This window comes from Aphis gossypii, chromosome 3, assembly GCF_020184175.1.
Source record: "Aphis gossypii isolate Hap1 chromosome 3, ASM2018417v2, whole genome shotgun sequence".
NCBI classification, from domain to species: domain Eukaryota; kingdom Metazoa; phylum Arthropoda; class Insecta; order Hemiptera; family Aphididae; genus Aphis; species Aphis gossypii.
In genome coordinates this window covers 13,563,162-13,585,331 of record NC_065532.1, presented here as the reverse complement: position 1 = coordinate 13,585,331, position 22,170 = coordinate 13,563,162, and the positions used below count along the sequence as shown (strand labels likewise).

General features: G+C 32.5%; 1 protein-coding gene across 4 annotated transcripts in view; it reads left to right on the top strand.

Annotated features, from left to right (window-relative positions):
- LOC114130291 (beta-1,4-glucuronyltransferase 1) overlaps positions 1–18,116 on the top strand; it is a 67,743-nt gene extending 49,627 nt beyond the window's left edge. For 3 of the 4 annotated variants that reach the window (XM_050202558.1, XM_050202561.1, XM_050202559.1), the window contains 5 exons: positions 3,351–3,828; positions 4,300–4,786; positions 13,780–14,022; positions 14,877–15,176; positions 16,241–18,116. In XM_050202558.1, coding sequence (XP_050058515.1) covers positions 3,351–3,828; positions 4,300–4,786; positions 13,780–14,022; positions 14,877–15,074 — 1,406 coding nt within the window. In that variant the 3' untranslated portion in view covers positions 15,075–15,176; positions 16,241–18,116. The remainder of the gene's footprint in view (positions 1–3,350; positions 3,829–4,299; positions 4,787–13,779; positions 14,023–14,876; positions 15,177–16,240) is intronic. The other variant, XM_050202562.1, reaches the window with a different exon arrangement.
- Positions 18,117–22,170: the final 4,054 nt, after the last annotated feature.

The following is a 22,170-nucleotide window of genomic DNA, read 5'->3' as shown; positions in this document are numbered from 1 at the left end:
CTGTTCAATCAACACTGTAATCATATTAATATTGTATAAAGTCATATTTAATTCGAACTAGCTGGTATTTAACTTTTAAGTTTTACAACGTATATAAATAGCTTAACTGCAAAAGGAAAAAAATAATTGAGTAAACTTCTCAAGGATTTCGTACAAGTGGCCAAATAATTCCCGAGAGAAGTAGGTATACTTACATCATCACTGCGTTCGACCGTCCGTCCCAGTAAACTCTCGACATTCTAAACAACACTATACTTCGCGTTAAAAATGGATGAAAAAAATTAACACATCCGTAGTTCATCTACGATGAGCTAATACATAGCTATCGATTTAGTTTTTACAGAACTAATTTTGTTCGTGCAGTTTTCACAATACACAATATATTAACACCGAAAATATATATAAATATACATTATTGGAGCATTTTGGTTTGTAACACTAATACACATAATTCATCAACATTAAAATATAATAAATAAAAAACATGTTTACAAAAAATCATAACTAGTTTAAACAAATTAAAAATTGAACTTCAAGGCAATCCACAATCACTGTACCTACTAAATGGGCGAGGCGATAAAAAGATACACATTTTATATGAATTTGTTCTCGCCAGTTGCTATTTTTACCGTATTCTAGCTAATTGAAGAGAAAAAAAAACTGCATCTTCGAAAAGAAATTACTTATGCTATGAAGCAGCTCCCCGATAACGTAAATTGGATTCTATTTCTGCACGGCAGTCTATCATTATTTCTTAAATTGCACAGCGACGGCGGCATAGTAGTTTTAAGTTAAATACATACATATATATATATATATATATATTATATTTTAGCGTTACTGTGTTAGATATATGTCATGTACACATCTTGTGCTCCTCGATGTAGCTATAGTTTATTTTTAGCGTAAAATTACGCGTACCAGATTCTAACGGCGCAGTTCACCTGATTAAACCACCGGCTATGTACATATATATATTAACTTATCGAACACGAAAATCACGAAATGTTGTCGTCTCGTAATCTGCTAGGTAAACCAAAAAATCTCGTCTCTCTAAAAAGCTGCAACAATAAACCGAAGAAAAAAATGTACATCGCTCATTGCTCGATATGAACGCGCGGTGTTTATACCGATTTATTATTTACATTCGTGAATCGCGTTCGCTGCCTCGCCACGGGTATAAATATATGTATAAACACCACCGTTTTAGCGACTTAAAACTATACGTATTACGCACACTATTGGTGTATATACAATGCATATTATAGTTATAGGAGGTACGCGTGGTTATGTGTTTACGTTTAATCAAAGTAAAACCATCGCCGTCATTGTATTGTGTTTTTCTCGTGGGCGCTGGCCGCAGGGTTAAATATTTCCCCCTCAAATTAAAAATAATAAATAAACGAATAAATAAAAAAACTCGTAGTTTTGTCTACATGATATTCTATCGTATACGCGTTTCGTGCCGTTTTGACTGACTGTTCAATGCTCGTACATTATGCTCGCAATAATATATATTATACGCCACTATAAATTATTTTGTACTGTAATACATGTTGTATAACGATAATAGTGATAATACGTACAGCATTTTCGCTCCGCGTGCGTGGACGACGTTCGTGTGCGGTGCTAAGTAATCGAGATCATCGTTTAAAGGCGCAGTACCAAAACAAAACAAAAAAAAAAAAAGTGGTGACTGAATGCGACTTGTCACGCGGCAGTCGTCGTCGTCGAGGGCGATTTCCCACAGACCCTCCCCGCAAAACCCCTCTCACAACAACCGGCAAAACACGGCACAAAAATGATATTCGTGTGTTATCTCGGCCGTGTAATCGTCCAAATCATACTTGGGTACTATATTTTATTACGTATAATATTATCATGTATTATATAGCGATAGTGTTTAATTACGTTTAATACACGGCGTGTAACGTGTACGGACATGATTGTGTTCGGCATTGAAAATTCGTGTCGCTATTATAACATAATATATTGTAATTTTGTATAATTATCTTTGGTCACATCATGCGTGTTGGCGGCGTATTTCGAGGAGCTATTGCATTTACCTATATATTATAATATTATTACGTGGCTCCGTAATCACGCGCGTTCGTTAGACCGACTCTGTTCTAAGACAAATCAAAAAATTACGTCGTTGTCGCTGACGATACGATTGTTAGCGTCTACTCTCGGCGGTTTCGCGTTTTGCGGCACAACTTTCCCGCGAGAGATCCACACTCGGACGACCGATTAGGCACTACTCTACAATACAATAATACGGTTTGTAATTACAACGCAGACTTGTCGGCCGCCACAACGATGAAATCGCACAATATACGATGTAACGAGCGACGCATATAATTAAAACGAAAACTGTGCGCGAAGGAATTCGATTGTGACGCGTGCCCTGATTCACCGATTTCCCTTGTGTCGAAAAACCACATAACCTTCTGCCGCGCGCGTTGCCCCCCCGCCCCCCGACGATTATTATTCATTATATAGGCGCCATCACGTATATATGTATACTCGACACTATACTATATAATATAGTTACTACACAATAATCGCGACCTTGTGAAAAACGTTTTGATGTTTATATACATTCGATCGTAAATCTTGCACCGTTGTCGTCGACTACATCCGTTGTGTTTTTGTCGCGATTTCTTGGTGGTGGTATTAGAAGGGAGGAAAAAAGTTTACCGGCGAGCGGCCGTTCAAACGATTTTCGGAGATAACAATTCAGGCCGTTCGTTCGCCACGCCAGCGCGTCCAATTACTGATTAAGTTGCTCATTAATAATAACTAGGGAACCCAAATAAAACCAAAGACGCGACATAATAATCTACGGACCGCTCCGTGACCCGAATCTATAAAAAGTATACTCGAGCTTTATCAAACGCATTATTGTAAACCGTACTTATCGTTATTAAAGAATATACTGTATACCCATAGTTACTCACGAGAAAAAAAAGGAAAATCGATAATACTAATAATAACCAACCATTAACTAATAACATTATATTATCAGCCGTTAAACAAGTTTCGGATTTTCAATCAAATATTGTTATTTTATTATGTAACCGCACGTACATGGGACCTGCTACAAAATATATCATTACCTATATAATAATTTCAAAAAAATATTTTTTTAACTCTCCGGTACTAAAACTAGGCATATTTTTGGTGCCAAGACAAATGTCGCGCTACCATCAGGTAGATAATAATTTCCAACGGGTGGGTAAAATTTTAATGACATCGATTTGAATTTTTTCTCAGTCGGACTATTCTCGTGCTTTTTATAGGTACCTGCAATATCTACATATTGATATAAAAATTATCGTCGTTTACAGGGACTACGTTGCGAGATGACGGCCATGTAATGCGCATCAAACCCAAGTCAGTGGTGCCGGCGGCCGAATCGTTGGACGCCGTCGACACTTCGGCCGCTTCGGGTAACGGCGGATCGGCAGTGGCCGGACCGGCGGAATCGTGGACGCCCGAGAAAAAAGACGCGCCCACCCAACAGCAGACGTCGACCACTACGACCACGACCACCACGTCGGCCACGACCACCGCCGGCACGTCGTTCGTGGCCCAAGTGGCCATGGCGGTGGGCAACTTGGCCGTACAACAACAGGTCAGGCCGCTTCGCGAGCTGCTCGGCTGCCAGGACAAATCCAATCACCGGCGGATCGCTCAGCGAGGCGATTATTGGGTGCTGTACAATTACGTTCCGGCCCGTCGGTGGTTCCGGTGCGACGAGTCCATCACGTACACAACACACGCCGACTTCACGTTCCTCGACAACCTAGAACCTCTGTTGGACAGGTAAATACAATATATATAACAAGAAATAATTAACTCCTAGAGACCAACTATTCGCATCTTTTGCTTTCCTGAAAATCACTGAAATTCGAGTGGCTTTAACAAGACGACATTCTTTACTATATAGACATTTCTAAACACGTTTCTGAATTCACCACAAAAAATTAGAATCAAAACGGCATTAGTAAAATGTTTTAGAAATAAATCGCAAAATTTGTAATTTTATTCGTACCGCAAGAAACGTGAATTTTAACAATATCGAATCCTAACTCGAATTACGCTAAATATAGGTAGATACCACGAATTTTCCAGCGATCGATATTAGGAAATAACACATCGTCCATCTCTGCGTTTTTTAACTTCCGCGTAACAGATAGACGCACTTATAATAAAACCGTATTGGAAAAATAAACTCGCGAATATACAAACTATAACGCACTCGGAATCACTACATCCCCTATAATCTGCACGCAGGTGGCGAGGACCGATATCGGTGGCGCTGTACACGCCGGGCAACGACTTCGTGCCCACGCTGTCCTCGATCCGGTACTTGCGGCAGTGCGGTTCGCCGCTGGTGGCCGAGTTCGTCACGTTCCACATGTACTTCGGGTCGGGACACGTGCCCAAGTCGGTGCCGCACGCGGACCACGACATCGACGCGCTGGTGGCCAACTGTTCGGCACCGCCGCCGTGGACGAACGCGACGGCCGCGTACAAGACCCAGAAGAAGCTGCTGTACCCGGTGAACGTGGGCCGGAACGTGGCCCGCGAATCGGCCACCACGCACTACGTGCTGCCGTCCGACATCGAGCTGTACCCCAGTCCGGGCGTCATCGATGGGTTCATGGACCTGGTCCGGAGGCAGGACCCGCCGCTCCGGCGCCCCAAACCAATGGTGTTCCCGTTACCGATATTCGAGCTGGCGTCCCACATGAAATTGCCGGCCGACAAGAAAGAACTGGTGAGTAAAACCCGCCTATATATATGTTTATATAAACATTGTTTATATATATTGTTGTATCGTAATATCGTCCCGAATATATAGTCAGCAAATGTTACCGCGTCATTGCTTCGCCGTTGCGTGTGTCAATGTCGTACTCGACGACGAGTCACTGCCGCCGCCGAGTACGACGATATTATTATGTTGTACCGACGATTATTGTGACCGCCGTCTATTCATACTTACGCGTGACATATTATTATTGTGTTCATCTGAAAATCGTTTAAGACCGTATACAATTATATGTATTATAACGTGAGAATTTATTATTTTTCTTTGCCCGCAACAGCTTACGGTTTAAACGAGTTTTTAAATCGTCGAAAGAGCTAAAAAGTATAAGTTTTCTGCTATTCAATAAAAATCTCGTTAAAATAACTTAACTTTTTCTTTGCGCGTCATGTGTCGAACAATAAAAATACGCTCCGTTATAATATTATAATATAGTGTACTGGCACCGACGAGAAAAATAATTTTATAATGTAAATATAGTACTTTGGTGGTAGAAATGGTATAGAGCAACAAACAGCGACGGTAGCAAAAAAAAAAACAAATTATAGTGTAATCAAACAATTCAAGTCGCCCGATTTTTATGATAAATAACATGTATTTAGGAGTTTAATTAAAATCTCAAGGCGACAATATTATTATTACGTATACAATGCGTTTTTGAGATATTTAAAATTGCCACAGCCATCGTGTGCATTGTGCATTTACACAAACGAAATAGGTAACCTTAATAATTTCTACTTACCAATTATCGCATAATATTCAGAATTGTCGTGCATTATTACAGTTACATCACGAGTAACAATTATTGGGTGAAAGCAAAATTTCAGCACTACGATTCGATTTCAAATGTAATTCGCCGTCTTGCAGACGACGTTGTTTAACGACATGTTATTATTATTTTAAATTTCAATATTCAGTATAATAATATAATCTCTGGTCTGCGGCCGTGTTAAGCGTTGAATACATACAACGTTATAAACGTTGTAACGTTGTAATCACTGGCTACCGATCGCTGATCAGCTAATCAGCTAGTCACACGAGGTCGGCAAAAATAGTGTACCTATAGAACGTCCGCAACGATGATTAATCAATATATCACACGGTTTGTCTGAAAATTAAAACGTTTTGTTTTGAAATTCGTACGTTTGAGTTAAGATTCCGAATAGCTGCCAAGGTATAATAATAAACATTGCACACCTATACTTGCTTTTGCGAGAGTTAGATTCGTGTAAATTAAAAATAACGCACAGAAGATCTTTATTATTCAAGTGTTCATGCCGCGTCTGTGTACATAACTACACTGTGAGCACATTAAATATCGCAAAGTACAAACTATAGTTGCGGTCGCACTTCAATTTTAAACGCTTCTTTTTTAATAATAAAAATTGAAGTGACGAAATAGTTGTATATGTATTTAGATGTTTGTAATGTATATTATATTTATAATATTACGTTGAATGACATTTCAATTTAGCCTGCTCGAAAAGCCATAATCATCGTCTAATCGCGTGTCCTACCGAGTTTACGGACAACAGTATAATATACCTATACAATAATAATTATCATCTCGAACTGAGGAAAATATTGATTCGAGGCTTTTCCAAAAAACGTAGGTTATAAATAAGTAAAAATTTCGTTTAATTATCGTGTAGTTTTTTACTAATTAAATTTATTGCTATAGGCGAATGCAAATTAATTTCAAGTCTACCTATACTTACCAATGCAATATTAAAAACTGTAGCGCATATTTATGCATATTCAGACTTTTTAATTCTAAGTGCTTAAATATGTTTCCTGATTTAAAGGTTTTTATTATACATTTTATTGTTTAAACACATAGTTGGTATCGATAGTATTGCTATATAATAATAATATACAGAATTAAAAGTTAGCAAATAAAAAATAAAAGTATTGATTTGAGATTTTTATCATGTTGCCGTGTTATGAATTCATGATTGACAATATTTATGATATTATAGGTACACATCGAAGTCTATAATTATTTTATGATTCAACGTATCTATCATAGATTTTAAAAGTGGAAAATTAAATTATTTATGTTAACATTTTAAAATCCAAACTTAAAATAAACTCACTATAATAATTTTAAAAGTAAAAATATAGAAGTTCGAAAAAAAATTTTAATTCATACTTTTCACTTTAAAAATTTTTTATAGCATTCAAGTCCCCTACCGATCAAAACTTGTTATTTTATATTCAATAAAAGTATAATAACATATAATATTTATTTCTGGTCATACGCTATCAAATAAATAAAATAATATTACTGCGTTTAATAAATATCAGACTATTACACAAAAATTAATGATTTTTCCCTTAACGATAAAACAAATACAAAAAAATACGACTGTGGTATGCACTTTAATGCGTTTTATATTTGTACCCACGGTAACAAAACAGGCATATCATTCGATATACCTAAACGTGCGTGATGCGTTATACGTAGTTAAAACCAAAATCTTAAAACACATTATTATTTTGATAAGCTCACAGGCCTAAAGTTAAAACAATACCCGAAAAAAAGGTATTTGATAATCGTGCTGAACGTTATTAACTATCTTAATAATAATATAGTTACTATATTCCTAAGCATAAAGTATAATATAATACACACATAGTAAATGGTAAATGTCAACATGTAGTTAACTATAAAATCAAATAATTAATTGAAAGTATTCTTTTTTATGCTAATTAAAAAAATATATTTAATATTGGCAATGATAATGATGTATAGTTTTGATTAAATTAGAAAATTGAAATTTTAATTTCACCAATAGTCACTAAAACATACCTCGAGTCATCTTTCTACTTTCTCAACAATAATTACAAACATTAGTTATATTATTAATTTACATACCTTGAAAACGATTGATGCAGTAACGATGATCACAAATATTAATTTATTACTGCTATCAAACATCGTTTAGCTCGATTGATGATTAACATACATTCATCCGAAAAAGAAATATACAAATAATCCCAATCGAATTTTATCGAAATCAAACCAAAATTATAAAATATCAACTGTTTAAAACGTCCTACAGTATTCATACAGTATCACAATTATTACTTATTGTTATTATTATTATTACTATTATGTCACGTAATTGCTGTAATATACAAAGCGCAAAACGGCCCGGGTTTTGGCTCGTACAATATATTATTGTAATTTATATGCTGTATATTATTATTGCATAGCTATATTGCCCGACCGTTTTACAAAGCGCAATGCACCGGATTGGCAGTAAAACTTGGTGCAGCATATCTATAAACACGTATAATATTAAATTATGCCTTCGGTGTTCCATGTGAATTTGCACACAAACCGCGCACACTGCATTATAATAATTTATATCCGAGTCTTTGGTGTTTCGCTGATATAGCTTTTTGGCGCAACGACATTCGATACAGACGAAATATTATTTAAGACTTACAACAGCAGCACTGATGGTTTTTAAGGGCGTTCGATGTTAAATGTACCTACCTACTCATAAAACGCTCACGATGAGTAGAATGTTTTCAACGAAATATTCAAGAGAAGTAGTCAGTTTGACAAGTCGAAACGGATAGATTACTTTTAAAATATAATGTCGATAAAATGTTTAATAAGCCAACTATGCTTGAAAAAGAAACAGCGTTATTCCGGAAATTACATTATATTTTTTATAGAGAACGATTTTAGATCATTGCATCGTTTGGACTAATTCGAACATTATAACACTACATATTTATATATGTATTTACTATTTAATATTAATATTGGCAACTTAATTACTTGGTTTTAATTCTTGATAGTTTTTTTCTAAAATTTGTATACTCGTAAAAACTCTTTGTATTGCAAATATCGAGCGTTTTCTTTGCGCGAAAAGTTCCGTCTCGGTAAAATATACAATTTTGTAAACAATGCACGATTATTTTTTTATTGTTATTATTATTTGAAAAATGCCGCTGTGTATATTAATAAAATCCAGAGGTCGGTCATAAAACTTGAGCAAGAACCTAATAATTAACTAGAAAAAAAAAATACCTTAACGGCGGGAAAAACTAATTTCGGTTTTACTACCCAACATACAACCAGCTGCAACGGCCGGCGGGGTAATTTCTGTTTGTTGGATAGGTGTATTATTAAAAGTCGCTGGAGCAGAGGCGGGAGCATTTATTTTACGATTTTCCGGCAAAACCAAACGTAGACATAGCACCTATAGTACATAATATATTTGATTTGTATGTATATATATATATATATATATATATTGTTAGTATATAATATCAAGGCCTCCTCCTCCACGATGGTGAAACGCGACCGACCGCGACGAGGACGACGATGACGACGACGACGTCGATAATTTCGTCTTCGATTCGAATCTAAAGTTCAAGTTCAAAGAAACGAAACCCAACGACGAACAATGCCTATATAATATAATAATACACCTTCTACGCGTATATTATAATGTATATTTCACGGTTCGTCTATTGGCGGCGGCCAACTACTACAGGAAATATGTTTTTATACAAAAAAAAAAAAAAATTAAAACAATCCGTTAACGGTATGAAGACGGTGGCGGCTGAATTATATTATTATATGTACCTACCTATACAGGGTGGTAATTTACCAAGCTCGTTCACTCATTTCACATTATTGTATCTTTTTATCACTAATTTGTTTGAATTCTAATTTGCGAAATTTCTAAGTGTTGGTACCTACTTAAAGACCTGATTATCAAGTACTTAAATTTTTTAATCACGGTGTCCAATGGGAGAGATACTACAACTTTTTTCAACGATATAACAATCCTTTTTTTACTGTAAATTGTTTAGCAGATGAGGTTTTTGTTATGTATACATCAATCTATATCCAAATGAATGGTTCTGAGCTTAATAGATCTTATATGAACCGAAAAAATCCAAGTAGTAATCAAAATTTGAATAGTTAAAAAAAATAAAATGTTGGTGAACGTGTTCGACAAACTACCCTATATAATTAAAGTAAACATAGTAGTGCATAATCCGATCGTTATCATGTCATCGCCGTCCGCATGCGGATATATTATCTCAGCCGCGGGTAAATCAACGTAATAATAATATTATAATAGTACATAGGTATATTATAATATTATGCATGTGTATTGTAATAATAATATAATGTGTATTACTGCAGTAGGTACCGAATACACTCATCCGCCGCCGAACAATAGGAATTTTATAAACAAATACGTTTGAATTATGGTTCCATTGACGAACCGCAAGGTTGTAGCTCTGCGGGTACACAATAGAATGTAAGAGCGAAAAATAAAGAAAAGGATGCTATAATATATTATTATTATTATTGTACCATTTCGGGCGAGCGCCTCGACGATGCAGGTATCCGCCGCCGTCTGCTACCATAGACGTTTTGAAATACCCGTAAAAAAAAAAACGTATTTATACTTCGCAATAAATCTGTCGGTTCGCTTCAGTCGTTTGTATACGCTGACCATTTAGTTTTCCACTCGCCGACGCTGTTGAGAGATAAATACGAATGAAAAACTGCACCTTGTCGTTGTCCTGCTCCGCGTTGCTGCGAACCCCAACGACGCTGAGGCATTTTCTAATCAAAAAATAATAATTTTTTATGAAACTGTCCAAATTGTTTGTTTGATTTTGTGATTTAATTAAACTTTTGTCGTCGAGTCAAATGTAATGTATATTTGTTTGTTATAACTATTGTCTAACTTGGTCTATAAAATTACACAAATATAATGTACTGTGTATATATAGTATATAGTGTATGTATATGCGATAAAAAATGTATATTATATTATTATTATAATATATTAGTACGATACCATAGCGAATGTTCTCTGGAATCGGTTGCCTTGAGATTCGTCGCGGGTCCGGTTGGAGGGACGACGACGATGACCTGTAAGAGCCAGATGACGAGTGTATAATTTACTTGTCATCATTTGTATTATCTAATTTCAAGTAGACAAAAATAACCTGTTTGAAAATGTTTTATCATACAATATTTACAAAACCGAATAACTAATACGTTTTTCGCATCGCAATTATCTCATACTCGAACAAATTTTATTTTAATAAAACTATGAAATGTTAGAATGATAACGCTGGCTGATGGGAACCGATTCAGTTCAAAACATTTCGGAACCGATATGAAATTATACTCGTCCTAGGAAAACATTTTACTAAAATATATGTTTTTCTTCTTCCTTTTGATCGTCGACGAGTAGGCGCATGAGCCATATCGCATTATGCGAATGTATTGTACGTATATACATTTATATAATGTCATGAATCATGATCGTTTGTATTTTTTAAATCTAGGTGCGAAACGGTTGTCCCACAAAAAAAAAACTTAACAATACTAAAATATAATATACTATTTAAATAATAATTTAATAACACCATTTATAATGGGTTCAGGGCTGTTTAGCGTATCTACACCTAAATAATTGACAAAAACGCCGCCGTCTGTGAAACACATTCCAAGGTTGATAATAATATACAATATTATGGTTAGCAAACGCGTGTGGGTAATTATAATATAAATATCATCGCGTCGTAATATCATTAAAGTAATCATACAGTATTTTTTTGTATTTTATCTTATTTACATCCCCCCACCCTACACTTCCAGTGGACGTTTCGATCGATATAGACACTCTGCTGCCGCGTGACTATATGCGTATAAATCTATATTATAATATCGTGTTTTTCGTACATAGGTACTATTATAAATATATCATATATTAAGTAAGTGACTCGCATAACGGAAATTAAAATCATCTTTCGACATTCAAAACGATTATCTTGACGTCTATCGCGTCCTATTATTTATTAGCCGTTTTATTTTTTTTCTCTCGTTTTCTGGTCTACAGACAGACATAGTAGTGCAGGATAATACCTTTCTATTAACTACGTTATATCGTCGTAATGGATTCCTCTTCGGGATAGAATATTTACCGCTTAATACACGGAAAATACGCGTTTCCGGAGCGTAATTGATTCCGTCGTAAATTACGTAGCCCATAATAATGAGACGACGATGGCAATTATTATATTATATATTATAACAAGCGGTCGAACTCGTATAAAATGAAAATAATATCTGAAACGCATATGATTTATTTATGAATGTCGTTGTGCGCCTATAAGTGTGTTGCGTTATAAAAATGATCCGTTTGCCCGAATCCGCCGTAGTCATAAATATTATATGAGCTGTGCAGCCGACGGTCACGAGTGTAGGGAACCCGTTTGTGTCTCTATAGTTCTTTATAAAGCCGCGCGTGGAAAATAAAGAAAAATAACTAGTTCGGACTATTTACAACAGAGCAAACGCGCAATGATAATAATCACTGTGGCGTTTAGCTTAATATAATATTATTTTATAATAATAATAATTAAAACTGTTATCGCGAGTACCGCGACCTTCTCGTATATATATACGCAAAACAAAAACGCGAATGCCGCAAATGACTCTATACCACTGCAATACGGCGAAATTCTCGGGCGTAATAATCCTTATAAAACTCTTTTTTTAATACGCCACTGGTCGGGTAGACGGGGTGGGGGTAGGTGGCTGGTGGTTAGCGAACCCCCCCGGCAATAGTATTATAAAAGTTTGTTTCCCCCACCCCCCGGCCCGACCCACTCATCACCATTACCGTTATTATAATAATATTAATGGTACGGCGAGAAGTGAAGAGAGACGTGTCGACGCGGATAGAAAGAAACAAAAGCCGAGCCGCAATAACGGCGACGGGGCGGCCCGAGCGGCGGTGTTCGGCATTAATCCGTGACATCGCTCGTCCGGGTGGACGTACTATTAAAATAATATTGTTAATGAAATAATAGTTCATGGTGTTCGCCTTTTATCAAGATTACATTATTACATTATAATTCCGATGTGCGTGTGATGGGAATTAATTTGACGAGAAAATAACCAGAAGAGAATGTTTTAATAAAATTCGACGATCACGATAGGAACCAATTTCTTTTTTCATACGAATATCACTATTTTTAGATAAATAATAATTGTTGATCAGATGAATATTTTACGATCGTTTTGATGTATCTAAATAGAAACGCGATAAACGAATACTCGAAATACTCGAAATACACTAATCGAACGAATAGTTTCTGAGTTGTTTAACTCGTTTCGTCGAGGATAGTAGATCTATGCGATAATGGGTTTGGAAAATATGGAGACTATGATGATAATTGGAAATCCGGAGTATATTTTATATTAATATATTATCAACATTTTATGACTTGAAAATTATCTGAGCAAATATAAGATCCAATATTACATCGTTTTTATCATTTTTCTAAACCTTAGTGTCTTTAGTGTACATAATTCAGAAACAATACTAAGACAATACGTATATAATAATAGTGTACCTATATAAAAGTACAACGAACATTGTGCATTATAATTTATGAACTTCATCGCGAGAACACCAGAACACGACTGTATCGCCACGGTGTCTAAATTATGACCGTATCTTCGGTGCCGGATACAAGACGTGATTAAAAACTGAACATAACAGATTTATATTTTATACTGAACTCGTATCAGTGCCGGATACATAAGTTATTAAAATGGGGCAGGGGCAATTTTTCAAATTATAAAGCTATAAAAACATTTTCAATGCTGGGGATTTATCCGACACACTTATTTCGTTCTTCTATGTTTATACAAAAGTTGCACGATATTATAAACTTTCAATCAGTCTTTGCGGAGTTTTGGTCTTCGCGTCTGCATCGTCTGCTGGTTTCTCGTTCATCTGACACAAGCATAATAATAATAATAATATGATAATATTTTAAGATACTATACACTCCAAAAAATATATTGCATTGATTTTATTTTTTACCCACAAGACTTTGCGATGTTTGATTGATTGGTTTTTTTTTGTCTACAACAGGTATCGATGCTTAAAAACGGTTCGGCCATCACTTTCCACAAAAAAGTGTGCCCCGACTGTCACACGGTACCCAAGTTCAAGGAATGGGCTAGCGCCAAGCCCAAACCCGGCGTCAGCGTGTTTCACACTGGCAAACGAACCGGGTACCATTTGCATTGGGAGCCGATATTCATTGGCACACACAACGACCCGTTGTACGACGAGAGACTGAGCTGGGAGGGTAAAATGGACAAAATGACTCAGGTATGTGTACACACAACCGTCGTTATGATCAATAATAATAATTGTAATTTATGTAGGAAGATAGTAGGGTTCGAATTTGTATATGCCAATGCACATCCATCTATATTTGACTTGTAATAATTCTGATTAAATAATATGTCATCGTATTGTAGTGCATTTATACGAAAGTTAATTTGTTTTTTCATTTTCAAGTAAACGTTAGTATAAGTTATATTATACCTTTAGATGGTTGCATATTTTATGATCATTAAAAAATAAAATTCATACAAATATTGAGCTTGAAGTTTGATTAATACTTACTTATATTTGTGACTATGAGATAATCAAATTTTTCGAATGTCTTGCACAAATCTAAATCTATAATTTGTTATTGATTCTATTTCCATTTCTTTTTAGTTAAAATATGAAAATTTTTATATAAAACTTTCGCCATTTTTCAAGTATCTGTGTATACTTAAAGTTTAAACATATCATGCATACACTACTATGCATAATAGAGTTACATAATATATTTACGGATTCCCGATGGACGTCTACGATAAAATAATAACAATAATCGATCATCGTCCCTCAATAATAATATAATGTATGCTAATTCAACGTCATAAAAATATGTAATACTCGTGTACGTATACTATAGATATATCGAGCAATAATTTACTGCATGATTATAATGCCCTCGGGATCGTAATGTCCCGGCTGCTGTCCGAGTAATACGCGCCGTAATAGAGCTTTCCTTTTTATGTATTGTCGGTTTATGTGGGGAAGGGGAGGGTAATATTCGTGATAATTATGATAATGATAATGATAATTGTTGCCACGGTATATTTATTTTTTTCGTTATTTGTGTATAGGGTTACACGCTGTGCGTGCTCGACTACGAGTTCCACATACTGGACAACGCTTTTCTGACGCACAAGCCGGGCATCAAGACGTTGAAAAAAGACCCGGCTCGACAAGTGCTCGCGTCCAAGACGTACAGTCTCATCAAAAAAGTCATACTCCCCGAGCTCAAGGTCCTGTACGGCGTCAAAAAAGGATGCGCTGTGTAGTGATAATGAAACGTTCATACGTATTGTATATAATATACGCACACATTTATTATAAGGATGCACGGCCGCGCCGAGGACACTCGTGCGCGTTAGGGACCACAGGTCAGTAAAGTATCCATTTTAAATAGTTTTTTTTACATATCATATGTATTATAAATTATAACGTAATTATGGGTATATATACAAAGTGATTACCTATAATCAGGCATACTCACTCCATTTTTGAGATTAAAATATTATAAATATCATACCCATATTCAATAGACTAGAATGATATAAAATAGCATAAACCAAGAAATAACTCGTTCGGTTTTTAATACATCATCATTGTCACCTGACTTTATGAAAACAATTTAAGTTATTATAATAAGATAAAAAAAAACTGTATCACTATTAACATGATTAACACGATCCCTAATATTGTCATAAAAATCAATATTTTATTAATAATTTTAATGATATTGCGTAACGCCATCAATAAAACATAAAAATAAGCTGTGCATATTTAATAAGTTGCCTTGTATATAATTGCAACAAAAAAATATCCAACTTAAATTTGTTACAAAAAAACTAAAAAGTTAAATATTTATAATTTTATCACCACCTTGGTAACACACTCAGTGATATTAATAGAACTTTCAGTTGTCTTAAATAATAACTAAATATTTTGCTAAATATAAATACATTTTCTTATTAGACACTAAAACTGGTTTAGGAAATTACATATATGTGTAATAATTAAATAAAGAAATATTAATTTGTTTATTTATAATCAAAACCATTGCATACACGTATATAATGTGATTATACAAGAAATATTTAATTAGTTTTAACCATAGTTAAACACGTCATATAGATAATATAAAATTATGTATAGATGAAATTTTAACTTAGCGTATTAATAGTTTTCAAATTAACTGGAAAATGCCAAATTTTTACACAATGGTTCTTTTTTTTACTAGTTAAGTTATCAAGTTAATTAGAAAATTAACAAAATATTAGTTAAAAATTCAGTTTTTAACTAGTTAACGCCCATCATCTCATGGCTGAAAAAATTTACATTTCCTATACTATTCTATTATAAATTATAATACTATAATATGTGTCTATACCTATTTTAAACGAGTTTAATTTTTCTAATTTGCAAATTTGTTTTTCTTTTTCAGATAGACTCATCGACTGATAGATTAAATGTATATGCTTCCTTTATTATTTTCCCCAGGATATCAGCCAACGTACAATCACGTGGCGGTTGTATGTATGTGTGTGGGTTGGTGCACAGTACTTATTGGGACGAGTGTTTCATTTCCGACAGCGACAGCCGTGTTATCTCTAACGTCATTTTTTTTTATTATTATTATATCAATATTATATCGTAATATTATCGTGTAAAATAAGTTTATGTACATGTTTTAATTATAACACGGCCCATATACGTATAAAAATGCGCGATGTGCATATTAGTGTCAAATATACATATTATGTATATCGCGTGTGTTCTCATCGAGAACCAAAAAAATTAAATTGTATTTTTTTTTTTTTTTTTTTGACGCCTGTACAAAATAGATGCCAATTTTTAGTTTTATACGTGTACATTTGAAGCCTTCAATCAAACGGAATTATTATTCTTTTCTTACGACTCGACACGCTAAAGCTCTATATGGTATATAATAGTATTTTTCACTTTTATTCTTCTTCTATATTATGTTGATTTTTTTATCATGCATCTTCTTAAACGCCCAATATATTTCCTTTTTTTTTACTATTGTATTTTCATCGTTTTGGTGTTCGGGGTATTTTCAAAAGGGACAAAAAGGATCGCCTCCAATTGCAAACGTTTAGACAATTTTCCATTGACATCGAACCGTTCACCCTTCCTCTTCTCCCTCCGCGCACACTTAATTTGTCAGAACCCATTTGTTTATTTAATAAATATATATATATATTTTGTTTAGTCAATTTTTGAGTATCAAAACGTTTATGCTATTCGATGCGATCATAAGTATTGTTTTAAGTCCTTCTTGTGTACAATTATCATTATTATTATTATTATTATTATATTATCATTAAGTAGTTTGTGATTTAATATCTATGCCATTATATAAAGTTATAATTTGCCAATCGATCGCTGATCTATTATTTTATGCATACGTATTTATGATGTCAAACAAATACGTAGGCATATTAAGTTAACCTAACTAGCGTATAAAAAAAAATATATGTACGATAAATAGTTATTAAAAACACATGAGAATAATATATACAGTCATTATATTATACTATTATTATTTGTATTATTATTATTATTATTATTATTTTATTATTACTAGTATGACTATCGTTAATGCCAGATCAAATTTTGATTATAAAATATATTAGTATATTTACCTTTATGTTTATAAAAACTATGAAAAATGTTTACGAAAAAATCAGTATAACGATATAGAAAATATTATAACGTTTTATTATGATCTCTCGTATGCTTGTAAGATATTTTTTATAGACTAATAAATGTTGGCAACGATATAACCGAAACGACTATATTTGTAACGATTTTCCATGTATAACATATTTTAGATCTATGTATAATATTATATATAAATAATAAATATATATTATGCATGGCACTTGAATATTATAATAGTATAAAAAGTAATAAACTTTTGATATTTAAAACAATAATTACCAATGTCCAATGTCATAACATTTTATTATTATACGGAATAACGTGCAGATATATAATATTTTTATGGATAGAAATACTTTTAATAGCTTCAGTCAAAAAAAAAAAAAAAAATTTGCTTGTAAGAATTAATTGCCAATACAATATAATAATATATATTATGGGCATGATATTTTTAATTTATTTAAAAAGTAATAAAGTTATATACGTTGTAAATTTTGGTATTTGTCTTTTCTTGCCATTTCATTTCTCGACACGAATAAATACATCTAAATCAGAAAATGCCGAATGTCATATCCGATCATTTCATTGTTAATTTAATATTGTATTATTATAAACAATAATATACGATTACACTCTATATTAATTATTCTAATAATATTATTGTTATTGCTGTATTATAATAAAAATATATACCTACATACAGCTTACCTACAATACATGTAAGTTATAGCACACACTTCATAATTTAAAGCAAAACTCTGGTCAAAGTTATTTATTTTACCGATCGTTAATTGAACTGACAACTGAAAGATTATTTTTATTATTATTGATCTTGATTACAAGATAATTATAATATATTATCATCTGTATAGGTAGGTTATAATAATAATTTATTCCAATTAAAAAAAATAACTTTATTTCCATAATACTCGTAAATTATTAAATAATTATTTAATTTTTCGATCTAACGACACCATTATACTTTTTATACACCACTTCAAACAGTTCAAACACTGTAGACGTTTTTTCAAACTCATTCGAATACTTTTATCTATTCTAAATGACACACTATAAACATAGACATAACATTTATCAATGATTTTTTAGTACTTAAGAAATATTATCTTCCGACTGATAAATATAAATTGAAAAATACTTAATATGCGTTCTAACTTTTAAATTGCCAGTATTTTTCTTACCATTATGAATGTTGCTGAATAAAATATATTGTTTGACTGTAATAATAAGCATTAAATATTTAGAAACTAAAAGTGAAAAGACTAAAAGCAAAACAAAAAACACAAAACATTAAAATCACACGCGTCTTAAATATCAGAAAACAGAAAGAAGAAAAAAACATAATTTTTAAAATAACTTGTATATATACTCACTCTTGAAACGATCGTATTTTGTGGGTATACCTATACCCTTTTTTTAGATAATAATATTATTACATTGCATTATCAACGATGAACTACGTATGCACTATAATCCGTGCAATGTGGTATCGTCGCAGCAATAGGATTTTATGCATAATGGTTATAACAATATTTTGTTTATACGTTACAAACGTGAATTGACATAATATAAACGGTACCCCAAAACTTGTTTTTGCGTATACGTTTAACGCAATAACAAAATGTATATTATTGTAGTACTTATGTACGTATATACAATACGTGTATCTGAAGTATAATAATATTGCACGACACGCAAGAATAGTGTTTCGAGTGATCCTGTATAGTAAATAAATCGTGACGAAATCGCGAGGGTTTTTTTTAAAAAAAAAAAATCCAACAAATCTGGAGTATGTACGCGGAGTATCACGGATAGCGGACGGCACTGTGCGAACCACTCGAAAAGTTTTAAAACGAAGAACGTGAACGTGCGCGCGCGTATAATTGCACGCGTCGCGGAGCTATTGGAGCTTTATGCGCGAAGGCGAGTGACGCGTACGTATTCGCCTGGTGGTCGGCGCCGAGGTCTTCTTTTTAAAGGGTAATATAAATTCGTTTTTATTCGAGACACCGCGTCTTGGCACATCGCGGATAACTCGTATTATAATAAATTATATCAGTCAGACGCAGTCGTCGTCGCTTTATCATTGGCCAAATATGAATTAACTTATATTATAATCTTTGTGGTTTTTCTGTATTTTTCTTTCGCGTATAAGGGTATTATGGAATATTATATTATCTCGAAAACCAAAATCGTCAATACGTTTTAATCGTTTATGTGTGTTGTCACGTATGACTGTTTGACAATAATATTGTTAATGCTACAGCGAGTAACATAATAGGTATTGTTTTTAAAAACAACGAGTACTCCACAGTAATATAAAAAACTCAGATCAATATTATTATTATTTTGATTGATTGATTAATTTTTATACGACTGAAAATACAATTTATTTATAAGTCATATTGTATCACGCGAAATGAACGATTCGTACAAAAATATCTATCTCGGTCATAGTTCTCGTTCTAATTGTTTTTAATCTTTTAGAACGACGGAACACTATTACCATAATTCGAATCAGTGGTAGTGAGCAATAATGACTAACGAAAAAATAATCTGATCACTACAGATTAATAATATAAAAAACATAAATAATTATTGTTCACAAATACTAAAAACCATGTAAAAATACAACTTATGTAACTTATAAAAATACGATTTACATGAAGTATCTTATTTTAGATGGGTTATATTAATAAACATTTATCTACCGTACTTAGTGACGTTTAGAAAATTGTAATTAAAACAAAAACTCTCCGTGAAAAAATCACCATCTACTTTTTCATGAAAAACTTTAAATTACTCAATAAAAGTACAAATTTTTAAAATATCTAATTTATCATAATATAATTATTATGTGTTTTATTCACTGTAGTTTTCTTTTTTAGTTTGACTGTCATAGTTAAAAAAAAAATTAAGTTTGAATTAAACTAATAATATAATAATTTAAAAGATAAATTATACTTAAACAACATTTATCGAACTATTATTATTTTATATTTTAAATTAAATATTTATACTTTTAACAATGATGTGTTTAATGTATATTATTTTAATGTAGGTATACACTGTTTAAAACATTTGACATTTTTTATGGAAATTTTGATTTTTTAAATATTTAAAACAGTTGTTTGACAACGCATTTGGCCGAGTTAATCTAAGTTTTCAACTACTATTATAGTTTATACGAGATTTTTCCTTAACCTAATAATAATAATATTATGTAACACAGAACGCGTCGGCGCGGCGTAATATATAGGCAATATAGGTACTTCACTGTGTCGAAAACATTTTAAAATATTTAACTAACTTTGCACTTTTTGTATACTTAATAATTCATAGTATACTGCAAAATGCCTCGTCATGTTTGTCCACCCACCTCCCTTCTTAAATTACTCTCTCCATCCCTGAAACTTTAAAACTTACACAACTATTTGAATACCCAATGGAAATTAATAATTTAACTTCTTAAATATTTATATCAATTAGCTATATAATTATAGCTGTTAAAGATTTTAAAAGTTAAGATAAAACCAAGAAATTCTTTAAACTTCACTACATCATTGTAGTACATTCATTGTGGCTCTTTAATACAGTAATAATTAAATGATTTGTATTAATTAAGAAAAATGTTATTAACGAAAAAATAGCATTGTACTTAAATTATATTATTTTAGTTTAATATTTTGGTTTAATATTTTTATTTATTTTTGTATATAAAAAATCTAATTGACACTTATTTAATTTTATTTTTATACCAAAAAAATTAAATAATTTTTTTTATTTTGATGAGAACAAAATTATATGAATTCAAATCATCCGATAAGGCTATTAAATTCAGAACGTAAGTCATCATTTTCGGCCTACTGGGTTCTGAACTGAAGTCCTGTACATTTTCCCACAAATTATATATATATTATCCGTTGAAGTTAACAAATGGTCGCATTGAAACAATTAGATTCTAACTCAGGGGTTGAACTATAGATTTTTGTTACTTGTACAGTTCACAAATATCCAACATTATAGAAACTTAAAATCGAGAAGTTAGAAGAACGGACACCAAGCAAAATGCCAGTTAAAATAGTAAATATATCATAATGTTTCAATTTATGTGAAGAATTATTTATGTACTCATATTCTGAAACAACAATTAATTAAATAAATGATTTAATTTATAAAAATCTTAAATTTAAACAATTAACAATGCTTTGAATTAATATTTCCGTATAAAAACTTATCCATACATATTGCTAATTTTAAAATTTTAACATATTATTAAATTTTCATATTTTTTAAAATTCAAAGCTATAATTTATTAAATATTTTTATGTATATATCAATAATTCTTAATAATAAAAGAAAAATTATTTTTATTGAAGTATTGTAAAAATGTTCAATAGAATATATTATAGTATAATATGGTGCACTGGTGCAGTGCAATGCTTAAACCCTTACGACTGTCAACAAATAAAACATATGTGGGTATAGTGGGTAGTGCAACTGATATTATCTTGTCTAAAAAAAGTTTCCACCACCCCTAAGTGTAAATATATAGTTTAAGGCTACCTAATTTGCACCATGACGTTCGTTCGGCGATATTATTTTTTAATAGTTTAATTTGGCATAGGTGCCAAACTGGCGAACGGTGACGATGCAACTGAACCAACGACC